Below are 20,808 nucleotides of genomic sequence, written 5' to 3' on the forward strand. Positions count from 1 at the left end.
CACTATTTTTTGTGTAAGAATCTGAAGATGGTTTTATCTAGTAAGTCATGCTCTGGAGTTTGGTATAAAAGGTTTCTGGCATGTTTACCTACAGTTATTTAAATTGCTAAAACTGATAAGAGATACAAATCAAATTTCAAAGTGTTAAATTTTGGATGATAAAACCTCGATTCTTTGCAAAACTCTTTCATAAAAACCGCAGTATCAGGTCATTCATAACAAAAGAAATGATGTATGAAACAAAATCGGAACAAAAAATAACATAAGAGAAACAAGTTCATTAATCATATTGATGAATGCATAGGACCACAGATAGGAAAGCCAAGAGCGCTCCTGCTCAATTTCTTCTTGATTTTCTTTCAATTCAGTTCTTTAACGACACCCGAAATCATTAAATTATGCAATTCATCTCAGGCCCGGACAAGATACTCGTACGAGCAACAAAAAGGCAACAATAATTTAGGCAGGTTCCGAAGATCCTGAGTATGATACATTAATCCAGTGAACATCGGGTTTCGATTATAAATAACAAAATTATGCATTATGAATTCGATCTAACTAGTTATAACCATTAGGCTTTCAGGATAATTAGGACAAAACAACTAAAGTTTTTTTATTTGTGGCGGAAAACACACAGTGCGCATTTTAATAGTTATTAAACTTTGCATTCATACTGTTGTTTTTTGGCACCTACTCACTGCACTTTTGCAATTAGCAACCATTATATAAGTTGTCACATAGAAAATTCACTGCTCGGGATATGTCGAACACCTTGTGGCGTTGTATCGTCTCGTGGTTTAGGTGCAACATTTCCGTGGTTTTGGTGTTTTTACCCTGACTGGTTTGAGCGTACAGAGTCCCACAAGACCATCGTCCCTGTCCGAACAGTTTCATGTCCCCAAAGGGCCACATTGTATTTATTATTCCATCCGTCGGAGGAGTCACACATTTGTCGAGACAGCCGCTCGCTGGCTGCATTTTTAGAATTATTAATTTGGTTTGTGTTCTTATATTGTGTTAAATTGGCCGATTTTGTGCCAATCTTATGAATAAAACATCACCAGCCTTCTTCTGCGACGGTTTTGTGGCAGTCCAGACATGTTTAAATGCTTTATTACGATTTCACTTTGTTTAACTTTAAAAGGCATTGTACTGGGATACCATTTTAGCTTATTTAAAAATGCACCTGCTTATCGGTTATAATGCCTATTAATGATTGTCAACAAATTTTAATGAAATTTGACAATTTGACCTACTCAAAAGCAGACAATATTAGCATTCAAGCGTGTACAGTAAACCTATGTAATTATGTTTCCATTTATATAAAATGCATTTCATCATTTTTTACCGCCACTACATACCTACTAAATCTGATTCCCATAAGTTGGCATTTATTATATATCTACCTAAAATGTCCAACTTGACAAGGGTCCATTATTCAATCTATTCACGATACTTTTTTTTTCATTTCAGGTCGAGGTCGTGATCTTGGATAAAAATGACAGTCCCCCGATGTTCAAAAACATTCCGCCGGCGTATTTCGCCTCGGAGGACCTGGCGCCAGGGCAACCGGTGGCCACCATAACCGCAGAAGACCCGGACACCATCGGGACCATCACGTACAGCGTTCAGTCGGAGGAGCAGACTCCTTTTACATTGGATCCAAACTCGGGCGTTTTGACGCTGAAGGATCCTTTGGATAGGGAGACGATTTCGGAATATCAAGTCGTGATCAGAGCTGATGATGGAATGCAATTTACTGATGTCACTGTGCTTGTGCAGGTGAGTTTTTTCAAACGAAATTGTTGTTGTGTTCATTATGAAATTTACAAATATTTTTCATATCTCATGCTCTGAAAGTGGGTGGTGGGTGGATGGGTTGGTCTATAAAGTGCGCAGAAAGTGATACCTGTCTGTTCTAGTGCAGAAAAGTGGTGCACTCCTCTATGTCCCTGTTCCATGAGCAAGTAGGTGGAAACAAATGGAAAAATATTATCTAATTCCCCACCTGGAACAATTGGTAATTGTTCTAATTTTACTGATCTTGTGTGGGATCATTTTTTAGCAAAAATGATGTAAGTCATCAAATAAATTATTTTTTATTTCTTTTGTTGAATTGTATTTAAGTAAATTGATTTCATAACGCGGGTACCAAAAGGAATACACCAAAAAGTTTTTTTTAACTTTAAACTTGCATAAATGAGCAAAAGCAGAATCTTAAACGTTTTTACGACATTAAATGGGTTATTAAAGAAAAACTTAAAAAGTGAGAGATTTCATACTTTAAGGATAAAACATTAATTTAATATTACTATAGTTTGATAAAATATGTGTGTTGTAATTGTAATAAATATTGCAATCTAAATGTTTTCGTTGGAAATTATTTATCTTCAGACATGCGAAGTGTCCGATTTAAGTTTAAGTAAGTCCTAAGGAAAAAAAGATGACCATAGGTCTATTACTTTAATTATTCATTTTGCTAATTTTTCTTGTTTTGTTTCATTTCCTCGCTGTCTATATGAAAAGTAGAGTGTGTAACTCGGGTGAAAGGCACCATTTCCGCCTCGGACTATAGGCGCTCTCACTGCGTTAAAACGCCAAACAACCTCGACAGAAATGGGTGCCTTTCATCCCTTGTTTAACAATCTACTATTGTTACAATATTCTATATAAACAAAATGTATTGTTAAATTTAACAAAATAAGTTAAGTTTTAATGTTCGCTTTAATTTGTATTTAATTTGAAGATTTTTGGCATTATGACATTTATGATATCATATAGCGCTCATAAGACTTTTCACTAAAGAACTTATTGGAATTGCAATCTTACTAAGTTTTTAGGTACTAAAAATAATTCATCATTCATTAGCCGCAACGCATAGAAAAATAATAAAATCTTCTGAAAATGGCCATAGCAAATTTCAAATGTAATTTAATAGACTTTGTATTTGTTAAGGTGACGGACTCCAATGACAACCCGCCCGTATTCAAGGAGAGCGCATATTCCTTCGACATCCTGGAGAACGCCGCCCGGGGCTCCATCGTGGGCACGGTGGCGGCTTACGACCTGGACGCAGGGCCAAACGCCCAGCTCACGTACACGCTCATCAGCGATTGGGCCAATGACGTGTTCTCGCTGAACCCGCAGACTGGCGTGTTCACGCTTACTGCTAGGTTGGACTATGAAGAGGTAAGTGACACCTTGGTCTTTAACTTTGATGCTCCAATACCCAGCTCTCTTACACGCTCTTCAGCGACTGAGACAACTACTCTGCACCGGCTATTTTACGCTCACGGCTAGGTTTCAAGAAACCAATTGTTATGAAACGGTTTTATAGCTGAAATATTTGACATTTAACAATAACCGGCCAAGAGCATGTCGGGCCATGCTCAGTGTAGGGTTCCGTAGTTACTCTTCCGTCACAATAAGCTAAACTGGAGCTTAAAGTATAGTAAATTGTTAACCAAGGGATGAAACGGTACCTTTCACCCGAGTTAAACAAATAGGCAAATTTGCATAATCAGTACCTAATTAAAGTAAGTCTTTTTACTATGAAGGGAAAACTTTTTGCGATAACTCAAAAACAGCTAAACTGATCATGTCTGCTATAGTTTTCATTTAATGTCTTTCTTAAGCTCTACTTCCACGATTTTTTTCATATTTTTTGGACCTATGGTTCAAAAGTTAGAGGGGGGGGGGACACATTTTTTTTCTTTCGGAGCGATTATCTCCGAATATATTTACTTTATCAAAAAATGTTTCTTAAAAACCCCTATTAGTTTTGAAAGACCTTTCCAACGATACCCCACACTCTAGGGTTGAAGCGAAAAAAAAAATTTTCCCCCACTTTACGTGTAGGGGAGGTACCCTAATAAAAATTAAATTTTTAGATTTTATTGTACGACTTTGTCGGCTTTATTGATTTATATATCCATGCCAAATTTCAGCTTTCTAGCACTAACGACCATGGAGCAAAGCCTCGGACAGACAGACAGACAGACAGACAGACAGACAGACAGACAGACAGACAGACAGACAGACAGACAGACAGACGGACATGGCGAAACTATAAGGGTTCCGTTTTATGCCATTTGGCTACGGAACCCTAAAAAGGATGTTTAAATTAAAATATAAATCGACTCACCCAAGGCGCATGGCCACGCTACGCAAGCTTAAACAATGTTTGTAGATCCACCCATGTGGATTGTATTCCTGCGGGGCTTTTGTCCCAGTGGATTATCGTTACAAATGTTTTTGTTATATTTCTGTGTCTGGAAAAAATACGTTACCAATAATCATCATCTTTTTAACGTTGTAGCTTTTTGCCACAGCTTATGGAAGCCTGGGTTCCGCTACGCAAAAGAAAATCATGACCATCTCAAATTAATTAGAGATATTAATTAAATCCACCGCTAAACGATCTTCACGAATTCAAACGGCTTAATAAAATAAACAAATAATTAGCAAATCAAAAACAAGATCCAACCAGACAATTGAGTAGTCATGTTTATTCTCAATTAACAAAAGAAGTAAGATAAAGGTCAGCGTATAAGGTGCAGCGACCGTAAAGACAGATCAAATGTTCAATTAAACACATTTTATAATAAATTAAGTGATTACCATGCAAAGTGTTCGCACTCAGGCGAAATACCGCTTGAGGACTTCAAGGACCTTGACATTTTGCGAAGGATTTTTATTGGTATATTTGCAAATGAGTACACGAGAACTCGCCCTTACATGCCTCCAGTAGCCTGATTGATTCCGCTCCCGCTTTCGATTATTTGTTGCCAATAAATAACCGTATCGCATGTCCGTCCACAGTACCTACACACTATTTATTTTATCTCTCGCTACTACTGTAGCTTGTAATTAACACAACACTTTAGCCCGGAATGCGTCAGTAATTAACAATGAAAATAAAGCTTGTCTACATTTAACTGGCCTCACCGAATTAAATCATAAGCGGTATCAATAAATTGCCCACTTTAGGGAACGTTAAACACTTAAAGTACGGTCAAGTCTGATTGATAAATAACCCGGAAAATCGTGAACAGGGGTGATAAGTATACGTCGGGAGAGTCGCTTGGCCGCCATGCTTTACGATCGTTAGGCCCTCAACGAAGTGCAATCTAGGTACTTGGTAAGGACAATGTTTGACTATAGTACCAACTCCATGATTTCAGTACTTGTTTTTGTAGGTATATATTTGTTGTATACTTTTGATATTTTCGGTTTTTATCGCATTTTGAAGGAAAAAGCAAATAATTGTAGATTTGGATAAAAGTAGTTATAATATTCGCAAACTTTTATTAGACTTGCGGTGTTACTTACGTCAGATATTTGAAGTTCAATTAGAACCACTTCCTGGCGTTCGATTGGGCTCAAATTTGGTATACCTGCTTACACCAGACGACCAGACAAACCGGTGATCGAACTAAGTGCCTAGCCAAGATTGCCAATCGTTTGCTCCGTAGCGAATGATCTAATGTCTCTCTGTCGCACTAGTATGGAAGAGTGAGAGATAACCTCATTGAGTTTGTGGGCTTGTAGAATGATATGTTACCTATATTACTAATGCGCTATCAGACGCAATAGAATAAAATAAATAAAATGAATAGAGCTACTAAGGTGACTAGTTGAAGAAAATTATACTTAGTCGTCGATGAAAGCTTGAATCTAAAATGTAATTTTTGATAAAAAAATGTTGTTTTTTGTTTTATATATAAGTAAATGTCGGTCGGGTATTTAAATCACCCGTAATTAAATTATTAGTAGATGTACAATTTATGTTTAAATTGTATTTTATAAAATAGGTACAGATGTAGTGAAAAATTCTTTCGCATCGTATTTTCACGGAAATGCACAAACGTGTCTTGCTATTTCAGTCAGTCTTGATACAAAAAGTACTGAGGTTGATTGAAGTAACATGACAAATACGAACGATTCCGAAAAAATACGATGGGAAAGGATTATTCACTACATCTGTGATAGTATATTACTATAGAGGCCGGGAAACGTAGGGTTGCAGGCCAAGTATATATATACGGCAACCCCGTTTCTCGCCGAGATATGTATAGTGCTTTTCTCAAACTTGCAATTAAAACAAAAAAATTGTAGTCAATTTGTTTTGTGGCGACCTACTTGGCTCGCCACTCTACCAGCGGTGTACAACCTTACGCGCGTAAGTCCGCGCGCCTGCGCGATGCGCCACCGCCGTTGCTTAGCAACGAATATGCACAACAGATCCCCGTACCGAGCTAACTGATGGTGTCACAATTTGACGCTAAAAAACAAAAGAAGGTTGCTTTACAGTCCTAGGTGTGTAAGGCAGTATGAAATTTCTTTACATATCATCTTCACTCATCGCACCTGATATCTACATATCAGGTGCACCTAATTTGACGTAAGTCATGTCATCATTTCATAGCAAGTTTGAGAAAATATCTTTACTTTATCAATTCTATATAAAAACATTCTTAAAATCGTTTTTATGCAGATATCCAACGTATTAATGTTCCTAAACAGCTTTTCATCCCTTAACACATGATAAATGAGCAATATCTTACTTGTTTTTATATGCATGTTATTGCAGTAGAATATTATTCCAACCGAGACAAGTTCTATATAATTCCGCGCAAGGGATATTGTTGGCAATTAAAAGTTTAGTGTCAATCGGGAAATAAGGAAGAGACTATTAAAAGAGTAGGTAAGGCTCATAAAATAGTAACGGTGAAAATAAAGCCTATTTACCAATCAAGTACTAACTTGAGTGTTGTACTAATGGCTTTTAATTAATTTTATTATTCACTTTACTGAGAACCACGGTATGTACAGGAGTTAAATACCTATCTATGTAGGCAAGTAAATACATAATATAATAATAAATAATTTTAAGGAGAATCAAGAGTAAACATTTTAAGGTGCGTCACGTTTAAGCACATTTCGTCATAGACTCTGTGCGGAAAGAGAAGAGTCGTGAAATGTATGGGGCACAATACATTCCACGACTCTTCTCTTTCCGAACAGATTCTACGAGTATTAAACAGAATAAAGATTGAAAGATACAGGGTGGATGACAATAAACTGAACAAAAAAGACTGACCGTTACTGGTTGTATTATGAGCTTAACAAATTAAGCAAAAATCAAACATAATAATATTGTATTTCCTTAACTATATCTCGGATTGTATGCTCCGATCTACTCGATGATTCGATTTCGTTTCCATCAAATGGCACTTCGGCAAATCGGACGTCGCATAATCTCGCCTAAAAATATTTCACACGTTCCGCAAACCCGTGCGTTAAAATACTCATTATGTATTTTTAATGCAACCAAGAAAGAGTACTAATAGACAGTTACGTTTATTTTTAAAGTACACATGTCTGATTTAGTCTCCGCTCGAGGCTTATTGCGGTCCAAAGAATTATCTGAGCATAGATCTACAAGAGGGCGTTGACCGGACAACTTCTATTGGACGTGATGTATAAGTAGCACAGATATGTCGGACAAAAGCCTGTCGCATTTGCTTTTGATCAGTTCTTATTTCTTATGCACTTGTCCATTAAGAAATGTATAAATGGAATGTATGACATGACACAAACGGTATCGGTTAAACGGTAGGTCTTAGCTTCGTAAATATGTGACCACGGCCGGCAAAACGTCCCACTTTTTCGCATGCCTTAAGGACGAGATTTTCTTGTAGCTTTATACGAACACCTGACAATGTGTCCTTATGGCAAGCGACAAAATGGGACAAAAGCCAAGATGAGAATCGTTTGCAGAAAACGAAACACTATCACATTATTTATGTTAGCGTTTCGTTTCGCTTTCTGCAAACAATTGTTGTGATCTTAGCTAAGCCCCCTGTTACTAGAGTCAGACCAAGACAAGTCTGCAATGATATTGATAGCACATGCATTGCAAATGTTGTTTTAAACATCAAACGTCTATGACATTATGCCGTATAAAAACCACATGCATTGCTTGTGCTATCAAAATCGTTGCAAACTTGTCTTGGTCTGACTCTAGAATTTTCAACAAGGCGATTTCGATAAGTAATAAGTGTATGAAAGCGCATAATGTTAATTTCATTTTCCGAGACCTTTTAACACAGGATTGTCGTTGTCATTATTTTCTGTTATACGTCAGGGAGTTCTGTCTGAGTGGTATTGGTGGTATTCATTTTCATGCTTATTAGGAATTAATTTTACTGCCTAAGTTACTTAATTTTCGTTATACTTCTCGCGTCTAATGATAGTCCCTATGACAGTTGCTTCAAGTATCTTTTGGTTGAGCTTAATTTAACAAATAAATATTTATATTATATTATTAATAGTTTTTTATAACCTGAATGTTACATTTCTGAATAAATGAATGTGCTAAACTTCCAAAACTCTCTTCTGGTCTGGTCTCTTCCATATAAAATTGCACGGTTATAGTGGTCCCTATATATTGGTACATTCAATACACTGAAAAAAATAGATAGCCAAACTGGTTTTGTAACTTTACTAAATAACTAAACTACGGTTATAAGAAAATAAACTTTGCATAAATTTACAAACTTATTTTGTAGTGTATACCCAGTACCTGAACACTGATAGCCAAACACGGTTTTGTAACATATAACACATAGTTCGCAAGTCCCAATTTTTGTGTAAACAGTAACCAAAATTTTGTTACAGTTATGCAAACATTTCTTTCAGTGTACGAGATCTTAGACTTACCGGCTTCTTATTTAGTTATAATTATGTACATATAAGTAAAAATAAAAACAATCGGACTGATAAAGCGAATGACAGATCGAAAACGAGTGGAGGACCAACACGAAACCGCCTCAGCAGTCGTCCCCTTGCCCGCTGAAGGATGCATACCTGCATACAAAAATATTATAAGTCAAGTTAAAGAAAAAACATTAATTTCTTTTTCCTACTTGTAACCGCACAATTACATCGTAAAGCACTACCCGAGCTATTTGCCTGTATGCCTTTTGGGTATAAAAGTAATAAAACTTTATAAAAAATATGTTGCACGATGCGTAAACCCCTGCGCGTAAGCAATTCGGAAACGAAGGACGTCCATGCCCCCGAGCGTGTTTTAATTCACCATGTATAAAATAGATTCATAAAATTGCACACGATTTTGAAGTTTACTTTCATAACTGTAGCGCTTAAAATTAAATAACACTAACTGGACAGGTTGCCGCTCCTGGACCTGTTGTATATCCAAACGACATCGACGTCGCATTTTATATTGATATTTTTAAGACTGCATATTTTATGATGATTACATTCAGATCACTTAAAGTCATTGTTTTAACTGCATTTATTGTTTCATATACAAGCTACACTGTACTGCGCTAATTTAATATCATATTTTCATATTCGTCCAGCCCCAGCAGGCGTATTATGATCGCTCTTGTCTCATTTTCAGATATAAACGCTATATCTTAACACGCAGTACCAATAAAAGCTTATATCTATACGACATACAATAATTTGCCATTAAAGAATCCCTTCCCATTATCCAGATATCGTAAAGAGACGTCTGTTTTTAATTAGATATAATCACCTATTGAAACGCAGATGCCTTGAAACGTATCGCAAAATAAGTTATCCGCCGTCTGACTGACTTACAAACCCGACTTTCAACAAAAAGGATACTTCTAGAATATTTTAATAGTTACTATTGAAACACTAAAAAACTCGTTCCATTGTTTGTTAAATTTATCTCCACGTTTCGTCAGTTGGCCTTTCTCGGCGCAGGAGCGCGCGGGCCGCAAGGGCGCAAGTCGCGGTGCGGCCGAGCCGTCGCCGGGGACTCATCAAGTCGGCCAAGCTCGCTAATTAATAAAAACAATTCGGGGTACACTCGTTCTGTCGACCGCCCGCCAATTCCGCGTACCCCGCTAGAGAGCTGCTAATTTCATCCAGGTACAGTTTTTTCCCGTCGCGCATCATATTCGGCATTTGCCCGCTCGATTCTCCGTCGAAATTAAGGCTCAAACAATGTCAGACAAAGCAGCCGTCTGCAAAACATCCGAGAGCCGGATTCCGCGAGCACGGACCGTTTTTTAAACGGCCAACTCGGTTCACGATCCGAGAATGAAGGAGCTTGTCATAGCTGGGAGGTTTCGGTGTCCTACTATAATGAAAAATCGGCATTACTTTCTCGACCTCATATCTCACTTTTTACGTTATTTCGAAATGTACATTATTGTTCATAGCGCAAGGTTGCTTTTACAACGGTATATACAAGTAAAATGAGATGTTGAAAAAGTAAACAGTGGAAATCTGAATGCCGGCGACGTCCGTGAAATGTTACAGCAGTGCTTTAAGTGTTGATGTGTGGTTTTTGATACAAATTACGCTTTTAAATACTTGTGATTGTCGACTTATTTGGTGATATCCCGGTTAGGGCCAAAATAAAACTGGAAATTACGATTTCGTGTCATGAATATTTACAATGTACATCGTAAATTACTACAATACGGTGTCACGTTATGTCACATCATATAATTCCGCAGTGCTATACCGTATTGTATGTACTGGCCATTACATTTTTATTGAACGTTTCGGCAAATTATACCAACTCTGGTGTTTGATTTGATTTGTAGGTACTTATGTCGAAATACATACTTAAAAACTTTATGTCTTAAACTACTTAAATGCAGCATTTGATTTGTAAACCACATAACATCAAAGATCTTAACTAAATTTAAAGAACCTTCCAAAATATTAAAGGTCATATGCTGAGAATTTTTGGCATTTTATTAGTTTTTGACATCACCGCTTCTATAGCTTGTGCCTCGTTTTTCGGAATTTAAAACATTTGAGTTATTTTAAACGCGCCGGTAGCGTTGTTTTATTCTCTTTAAAAGTAGTATGGCCATTTTCCATATAAATAAAATAAATAAAAAGTAATTTACTGTCGCAAAAAATAAATTAATAGTACATACAGCAAGCAGCAGCAAACATGATTGACTAATCGTTTTGACTGAGCAACTTGATTCGACTTAACAGTCAACCAGCCAGCTACCTTATTTATTATTACATAACAGACCTTCATTAAGATAATATGATATTAGAAATTGCACAGGATTTTTCCACTGCTTATCCCACACAGTTAAATCTAAAACCAACCTTCACCATCTTGATTTAAACTTCCGTTTTCCAGACGCAGCACTACATCCTAGTAACCCAGGCCGTGGACAACGGCCGGCCCTCGCTCTCGGGCACCGTGACTGTGTACATCAACGTGGTTGATCTCAATGACAACGCGCCGGTCTTCGACCCCATGAGCTTCTCCAATGAGATCCCTGAGGACGTTCCTGTCGGCACTTCGGTTGTTACTATCAGTGCTACGGATTTAGATTCGGGTATGTTGAGGAATTGTATGTATGTAAGGTATATGTTTATTTTGCAAAAGTGTGGTGGTTTGATTGAACGTTATTTCTATTTTATTATACATTCCAGAAAAGTCTTAAAAAATGGATTTGCTTTGATGCAAATTTTTCAAAATTGTCCAATAGTCTGCTATAATGTATCATTTGTCAGATAATTTACTAAAGATATAGACGCCGTGCGCGTTAGAGTTACATCGATACCTCACGTCAAAGCAAGTGCTGCCATCTACCGTTCTCGCACGTTTTCTTATGCATAATATCTGCCATCTTGTGAGCTACATTGGAAGCATAAACTTCACATTTACACCTCGCGCCAAAGATTAGACGTCTCCTGTGCTGCCCCTACACTTATTAGGCACACTCACTATTAAATTTTTTTGATCTAAATAGTAGTAACTTTATACTTTCATGCGTATCTAAACTGGAAAATTTAAAGTAAGTAAAATTAGGATATGCATAGACAAATAATTTATATACTTAATATAAAATATTCAGATAGGGTTGCTGAAATAGATATACTTCCTTCTAGGCTTAAAACATTAATTACACAAAATTAGTATACTGAAGAAAACGTAACTATTACCTACATCCACATTCGATCAGTATTTTATGGACTGAAATCATTCTTTATGCGTCCTCTTGTTTGTCTCAGAAGCGCGACGTAAATAGCGTTTTGTATAATTTCCAGGGCTAAACGGCAAGTTGACCTACAACATCACATCAGGAGACGACGCACAGGACTTCTTCATTGCTCCGAACGGAACGATGTACACCGCACGGCTGCTGGATCGGGAGACGTTGCCCGTCTACTACCTCGTTGTGACTGCGAAGGACTCGGCGCGCCCGCCTGAGCCGCAGCTGTCGTCTACCGTCCAGGTAACCACAATATTTCATTCTATCATCAACAAACTTAACTAATCATTTGTAAATCTTATTGCAAAGCAACCAAGTCTACCAATAACCAGTTAATTCAGTAACTATCAGAAACATTATCGATTAAACCACTCTCCAAAAATTGTTCATGTGTATCTATTTCCCCGTTCGGGAGCTACGGACCTATGAGATTTCAAATCTTTGTGTGGATCGTTAGTGATTAGTATAATATATTATTAATATTAGATCTTCTGAATTCTCCTCGCGTCGGTTTCTTATTATTTATCGCTATTTCGATCTTTATTTAGCTTCAAAAACACCAACCAATAGATGTCCCGTATAGATACATAATTATTGAGATTAATAGCAATGTCACGAGCATAATGAAATAGATTGTTTGAGTTTGCAAATGTTTTAAAAATCTTCCCACATCATTAAAACTACTCGAGATCTCACAATCACCGTGTACACAGTTCACCTGTGAAAAAACTTCAGTTTACTCTTGATCATTCGGCCTGTTCAAATGTAGGCGCGGCAATATTTGCTTTAGCGGACACGTGTTATTTTTAGTGGCACTCTTCTAACAAGCTATCACCTCTCCGAATACTATCCCTAACTTAACAAGCCCCTGTAGTTTATGGGAACAAGAGGTTTTCTTAAGAAAATTATGTTAAAATGTCAAAGTATTTTTTCTTTGAATAATTTCCATGTACACTATATGATATGCAGCCAACGGCATGAAATGTACGGGCCCCGATGATATGTGCGTAGTTAGGTTCAATGTTGAAGTAAAAGTAAAAATGTTTCTAAGACTTACGTTCATTAGCCCGCATTGTTAAAGAGTGCTATTGTTAAACAGCACAATATGCCACTGATGAGATAGGATAAGCAGCTGTGCCTAGGCACTACTTACAGTTACTATATCAACGTTTATTTTTATAAATCTTCTGTTAAAAAAAAAAGATATTTACCTGGTCCCCAATTTTATTTGCTAATGCGTTCATTTATTTCTATAGTAATTAAATACGCGTCGTTAAATGAACATTTTGTAGTATTGCCAATAAAAAAATATTAACGTATGTTTTATTTTTATTTTTCAGGTCACCATACAATTAAAAGACGTCAATGATATGGCCCCAGAATTTGTTTCATCAAATGTAATAACCGTTTCCGAGAATATTCCGCTCAACACTGTCGTGATGACTGTTAAGGCTGTAGACAAAGACGAGGGAAGAAACGGATACGTTGAGTATTTTATGGCATCAGACCAAGAAGTTAATGGCTACTTTTCATTGGGAAATGTCGATGGAATACTGAGAGCCACGGGCAAACTTGATAGAGAACTAAAATCGAATTATATGCTTTCCGTAACAGCTAAAGATAGGGGTGATCCTCCGAAAGTATCGAAAACGCTGATCGAAGTAAAAATTTTGGATGAAAATGATAACAGTCCCGTATTTGATCCAAAACAGTACAGTGCATCTGTACCAGAAAATGCTAGTATCGGAGCAAGTGTCTTGCAGGTATGTATTTGATAAAGAAATATTTTTTTGCTAAAAAAATTAAGCGGTACCTTCTTTAAAAAACAATATGATATAGCTTATACTAAGATGTTCAATTATTGATTACAGGTTTCGGCTACTGATATAGATGAGGATGCAAATGGAAGAGTTAGATACTCTATAGCTTCTGGAGATGAAAACCGTGATTTTAGTATAAGTGAAGATACAGGAATTGTTAGGGTAGCTAAAAACCTTAATTTTGAAAGGAAAGCTCGTTACATTCTAACCATTAGGGCCGAAGATTGTGCGGAAGACGACGTAAAATTTGACACGGCTCAGCTGTCTATCTCAATTCAAGACATTAACGATAACCCGCCTACGTTCTTAGATTCACCGTACTTAGCGTACGTAATGGAAAATGTAATACCTCCTAATGGCGGCTATGTTATAACCATTCATGCTTATGACGCTGACTCTCCGCCGTTCAATAATCAAGTACGCTATTTTATAAAAGAAGGCGATGCTGACCTATTCAAAATAAATGCATCGACTGGACAGATATCACTGTTAAGAACTCTCGATCGAGAAGTCCAAGATGAATACACACTGTCACTCGTAGCTATGGATACAGGTAAGGTTACTTGGAGGAAATAGTCAATTTAATATAATTTTTCGCGTTCATTCAATGTTTTTTCTTATTATTTTTTTGCTGTTTTTTTGTATCAAATCATAATGATTTATATTGTATTTTTCAGGATCACCTCCGTTAACCGGGTCTGGAACAGTGAAAATAATCATACAAGATGTCAACGACAACAGCCCCATATTTGAAAGACAAAGTTACAAAACAAGAGTAAAGGAGAATTTACCAGCAGGAACTATAATACTTAGGCCAAAAGCAACAGATAAGGATATTGGAAATAATGCCAAAATTCGTTACAGTCTTCTGGGTGACAAATCTGAAAGATTTCAAATTGATACTGGAACAGGCGTTATTTCAACTAATGCATCATTAGACAGAGAAGAATGGAATGCCTATTATCTAATAATAATGGCACAAGATTCATCCACGACTGATCCACGCACAGCTACTGCCAATCTTACAATTGTTGTTGATGATGAAAATGACAACACGCCAACATTTTCTCAACCTGAATATGAAACTTACATTTCAGATCGCACTGTCACGGGAGATTTTATTTTTGGTGTAAAAGCTACAGATAGCGATATAGGCTTAAACAAGAAAATAAAGTATGATTTGAAAGGGGAACATCAAAATTTATTTACTATAAATAAAGAAACCGGCGTAATAAAAGCCGAGGAAAATCTTATGAAATATCGAGGCAAAAGTGGTTCAACTTTCAATTTAATAATAGTTGCTACTGATTCAGGTACCGCACCGAGACAAAGCACAGCTGAATTAAAGCTTATACCCAAGTCAGTAAGAAATTTCCCAAAATTTGCGGTAACAAATAAATTAACCTTCACATTTTCAGAAGATACACCTGAGGGTGTTTTAGTTACAAGACTATCAGCATCATCACCAAAGACAGGTCCAACAGGCCTATTACAATACGCCATTGCTGGCGGCAACGTAGGTGATGCTTTGAGAGTAGAGCCAATGAGTGGGGAAGTTTTTGTCACCGGAAAAGGTCTGGATTATGAAACCATGCCTTTATATGAAGTTTGGTTTGAAGTAAGAGATTCAGATAATCCACCGCTAAAATCGTTTATAGAAATCGAAATCAAAGTAACTGATGCAAACGATAATGCTCCCGTCATTGAACAGGCACTCTACAATGCCACTGTTTTAGAAGAAGAGTCCCCATCACAACTTGTCATTAAAATAGAAGCTCACGATGACGATTCTAATGAAAATGGAAGAATTAGTTACAGATTAGTTAATGATTATGAAGAAACATTTGAAATCGACTCTGAAAGTGGAGAAATATATACTAATATGGCATTAGATAGAGAAACAACTCCATTTTATGAATTATTGGTAGAAGCGTATGATCACGGAACTCCTCAGTTGGTAGGAAGTGCAACAGTTATTGTAACTGTTTTAGATAAAAATGACAATCCACCACGATTTACACGGCTGTTTAGCGTCAACGTCACAGAAAATGCAGAAATTGGATCGTTTGTAATCAAAGTAACTAGTTCTGATTTAGATTCGGGGCCAAATGCTAACGCCACATACAGTTTTGTAGAAAACCCAGGTGGAAAATTTGTTATCGATCCCATCAGCGGTAATGTGACTGTCGTTGGATCTTTGGACAGAGAACTACAAGACGAATACATATTGAAAGTTGCCGCTATTGACGGAGCGTGGAGGTCAGAAACACCTTTAACAATAACCATACAAGACCAAAACGATAATGCTCCAGAATTCGAGTACTCTTACTACAGTTTCAACTTCCCAGAATTACAAAAGAAGAATAGTTTTGTAGGACAAGTCATTGCAAATGACAGAGATAAACAAGGACCAAATTCTATAATATCTTATGCGTTACAGCAACCTTCGGATATATTTACGATCGATCCTGCAACAGGTGAAATATTAAGCAAATATGTCCTGAGATATAAACGAACATCGATAAATTCCTCACCTGAAAATACGTATTCCGTAATTGTCATAGCCACAGATAATGGTAAACCCCCGATGTCATCAGAATGCTTGGTTACGATCAATGTTGTGGATGCAAATAATAATTCGCCCAAGTTCCTTGAACACGAAAGATTGGTACCTGTTCCAAAGGACGCTACTTTAGGTGAAAAAATCGTCAAACTGACCGCCGAAGATAATTTGGACTTTGGAATTAACGCAGAAGTTGAATATTACGCCTCCGGAGGCAATGGATCAACATATTTCACCGTTGACAAAAGAGACGGCTGGTTAATTGTCAAGAAACAGTTTTATGATCTTGGTCAATATTACGAGCTGAAAATAAAAGCCGTCGACCGTGGAGTTCCACCGCAATCAGACGAAACGTTTTTATCTTTTGTTGTGACAGGTGAAAATATATTTGCCCCCAAATTTACAGCACTAAGCTATCAAGTTATCGTACCAGAGAATGAACCAACCGGATCATCTATACTAACAGTTAAAGCTAGCGACGATGACGAAGGTCCAAACGGTATAGTCCGATATGCTATTTCATCTGGAAATGTCGGAAAAGATTTTGCAGTTGATCCCGTATCAGGCACGATAAGCATTCTACGGCCACTTGATTATGACACAATTCAAGAGTATCGTCTTAATATAACTGCCAGTGATCTGGGCTTTAAGCCAAAAGAGACAACAGCTACATTGACAATCATTTTAACCGACATCAATGATAATGCTCCGATTTTCAATCAAACTCACTACACTGCCTTTTTACCCGAGAATACGCCAGTCAATAGTTTCATTTTCACAGTAAAGGCAATAGACATCGATTCGCCAAAAAATGCAATTATTAAATATTCCATCACAAATAATGAAATGATGTCCCTATTCCGTATTGATGCAAATACTGGCGAAATATTTTCTAAGGAAATATTTGATTATGAAGAAAAGTCTATGTATAAAATAGAAATAATGGCTGCAAATCCAGATACCGCAATGAAGAGCATAACTGAAGTATTAGTAGAAATAACTGGTGTAAACGAATTTTACCCTAAGTTTATTCAACCAGTATTTCATTTTGATGTATCAGAGTCAGCCGAGGTTGGCACAAATGTGGGCGTTATTCAAGCGACTGATCAAGATAGTGGTGATGATGGAATAATTTACTACCTCTTCGTAGGTTCTAGTAACGATAAAGGTTTCAGTATTAACTCTCAAACCGGTGTTATAAGAGTTGCTCGATACTTAGACAGAGAAACCCAAAATAGAGTAGTGTTGACAGTGTTAGCAAAAAATTCAGGAGGGATACATGGAAACGATACTGACGAAGCACAAGTAATAATATCTATACAAGATGGTAACGATCCACCCGAATTCTTGCGCCATAATTACGAGGCGGTCATTTCTGAAGGTGCAAACATAGGTCACCAAGTCATACAAGTCCAAGCCCTTGACAAAGATGTTCGTCCGCAGAATAATCAATTCAGCTTTTCAATAATTGGAGGAAATGTCAATCAAGATTTTAAAATAGACCCATTATCTGGTGAAATAGAAGTTGCCCGTCAGTTAGATAGAGAGGCACTGCCCACATATTCTTTGATAGTTGGCGCCATTGATACCGGTGTTCCACCTCAAACTGGTACGGCTACAGTCACAGTAACCTTAACGGATATTAATGATAATGGGCCTATATTTGATGTCGCTAACTTTAATGGCGCTGTTTTTGAAAACGAACCACCAAATACCAGCATAACAACACTCACTGCAAAGGATCCTGATCTTCCACCAAATGGTGCTCCATTTTCTTATTCTATCATAGGAGGAAAACATCAAAATTACGTCAAAGTACACAAACACACTGGAGTTCTGTTGACTACAAAGAAAATAGACAGAGAACTGACACCTTATTTAGAAATAATCATACAGATTGAAGATAGCGGAACACCTGTTATGTCATCAAATTATACAATACCTATAAAAGTACTAGATCGTAATGACAACCCACCAACATCAAGATCAGTGCATGTACTTGTCTATGCATTTAACAATAAAGTGCCGTCTGGAAAAATAGCTGACGTTAAACCAAATGACTTAGACATTGTTGGTGACTACAAATGCAAAATTATCAAAGAATCGACATCCGACCTTACGCTTTCATTATTGTATGTCAAAAAGGGATGTGATTTACACACAAATGCAGTAAGACCAGGCCAAGGATATTCATTTTCTGTGTCCGGTAATGATGGCATTCACAGAGACGTGGTCTCATCCGTTAGCGTGGAATACTTCTCTTTTGATAATAATACAGTAGAGCAGTCGGTAACCCTTAGGATCGCTAATATGACGGCATCTCATTTTCTGACACACTATTACAGGAGTTTGCTTGAAACCCTAAAAACGGGCCTCAAAAACACAGAAAGTGTTTATTTATACAGTATTAATGAGGTTGATGGAAACTTGTATCTTACAATAGCTACTAAAGGAAATCATTCAGTCTGGAAAAGAGAGCTTACAGATGAACACTTAAAAGCCAAAGAGCGCGACATATCAAAGTTATTAAAGAGTCAAATAATAGTATCTTACATGCCGTGTTCTTTCCACGAATGCCAGAATAATGGTATTTGCTCCGATTCAATAAAAGTTTTAGATCAAACTAAAATAACAGAAAGTGCCGCTTTGATTCTTTCATCGCCTTTAGTGCGGCATGAGTTCACTTGTCATTGCACGGAAGGATTTATGGGCGACAAATGTGAAAAACGACAAGATCCGTGTTCTCCAAACCCATGTCGCTTTGGAGGTCAATGCCGAAAACAGGGTCATGACTTTGTTTGTACATGTCCGCCTCGCCGAGAAGGCAAAACGTGTGAATTGGAAAGAGACGACTTATGTAATACAAATCCATGTAAAAATGGTGGATCTTGCAAAGAAAGTGCCGATAGAAAAACATTCTTCTGTTTGTGCCGTCCTGGTTATCGTGGGAATGAGTGTGAAGCCTTAGTAGACTCCTGCAGACCCAACCCATGCCTCAATGGCGGAATATGTATAAGCCTCAAGCCTGGATACAAGTGCAGCTGCACGAATGGTCGTTACGGTGCTCATTGTGAAAGCTCTACTTTCGGATTTAACGAATTATCTTATATGCAATTTCCGGCCTTGGATGCTTCTACCAACGATATTACAATCATATTTGCAACTACTAAGTCTGATGCGCTGCTACTGTACAATTACGGCGCACAAACAGGAGGAAGATCAGATTTTATTGCAATTGAGCTTCTAGGGGGAACTCCTGTATTTTCATTTGGAGGTGCGAGGACATCTATTGCTTCAGTTGCTATCTCGGATACTAGGAAGAATTTCGCAGATGGCGGATGGTACAAGTTGACCGCAACCAGGAACGGCCGTGTCATCTCGTTGAGCGTCACTTCTTGCACGGACCATGGTGACGTTTGCATGGAATGTGAACCCGGCGACCACTCCTGCTACAATGACGAAACTGGCCAAGCAGGGTACGTATTTGATCAGTTAACGCGTATCCATAGCTACCTTTTGTAGAATTAAATAGTAATATCCATTCCCATCTTACAAACTAATTTGAAATTTTGACGTACGTGTTATACGTATTGTAGATTTCAAAGAGAATGTTAAGGTAAACTTTGTAGACACAGTAAATTTACTGCAATCTTTTGACACATGATTAAAACTTTTAGAACGGCATTTGACTTTGATCCTTATTATTTTACTGGTATGTGTTAAATATAAAAAGAGTTGCGCCATCTACTAGAGCATAGGCCATCTTTTCGAGCGATGGCGCCATATCTTTATTTAACAAATTTAACACATATCAGTGAAATCATAAAGATTCAAAGTCAAATAGCGTTCAAAAAGTTTTAATCAAGTGTCGAAAGATGGCAGTAAATTTACTGTGGCTACAAAGTTTACTTTGACAATCCACCACTATTTCAAATTCTCTTTGGTTATATTTACAAAAATATGTGACCTTTCACGAGAAAGGTACCTTATGGCCATACACCACACTCGAGGAGGAATTTTGCGGTCACGTCAGCTAGTAACGTTTGCAAATGAATGAATGTTACCCTTTCGGGTTGTCAGAATAAGGTATTTGTACTTAATATTTAAAACCGGGTATTTAATCATAATGAAGCATGATTTTAATTTATTACCGACGCTCTCATTGAACGATCTCATGCGTCGAATGATGGTCCCTATGACAGTTAACCCTTCACCGCATATGCAACCATATATGGCAGTTATAATATTTAACTCCATTGACAGATATTAAAGATAAAATTTAAACAAAATATTTTTTATGATATGCGTTGAGGGGTTAATTTTTATATAGAGTACTTAGCTGTTACGTAAATTTATGTTGTAGACATTTTTAGAAGTTTAGCACATTCAT

The 20,808-nt window shown here is 37.2% G+C and overlaps 1 protein-coding gene across 1 annotated transcript in view; it reads left to right on the plus strand.

The window, feature by feature from the left end:
* The window catches only part of LOC133515361 (cadherin-related tumor suppressor), a 178,276-nt gene that overhangs the window by 153,809 nt on the left and 3,659 nt on the right, over positions 1-20,808 (plus strand). The window contains exons 2-8 of the mRNA XM_061847890.1: positions 1,474-1,782; positions 2,956-3,189; positions 11,174-11,375; positions 12,091-12,278; positions 13,376-13,798; positions 13,907-14,408; positions 14,533-19,894. Coding sequence (XP_061703874.1) covers positions 1,474-1,782; positions 2,956-3,189; positions 11,174-11,375; positions 12,091-12,278; positions 13,376-13,798; positions 13,907-14,408; positions 14,533-19,894 — 7,220 coding nt within the window. The remainder of the gene's footprint in view (positions 1-1,473; positions 1,783-2,955; positions 3,190-11,173; positions 11,376-12,090; positions 12,279-13,375; positions 13,799-13,906; positions 14,409-14,532; positions 19,895-20,808) is intronic.

Source organism: Cydia pomonella, chromosome 2 (assembly GCF_033807575.1).
Source record: "Cydia pomonella isolate Wapato2018A chromosome 2, ilCydPomo1, whole genome shotgun sequence".
Classification (NCBI taxonomy): domain Eukaryota; kingdom Metazoa; phylum Arthropoda; class Insecta; order Lepidoptera; family Tortricidae; genus Cydia; species Cydia pomonella.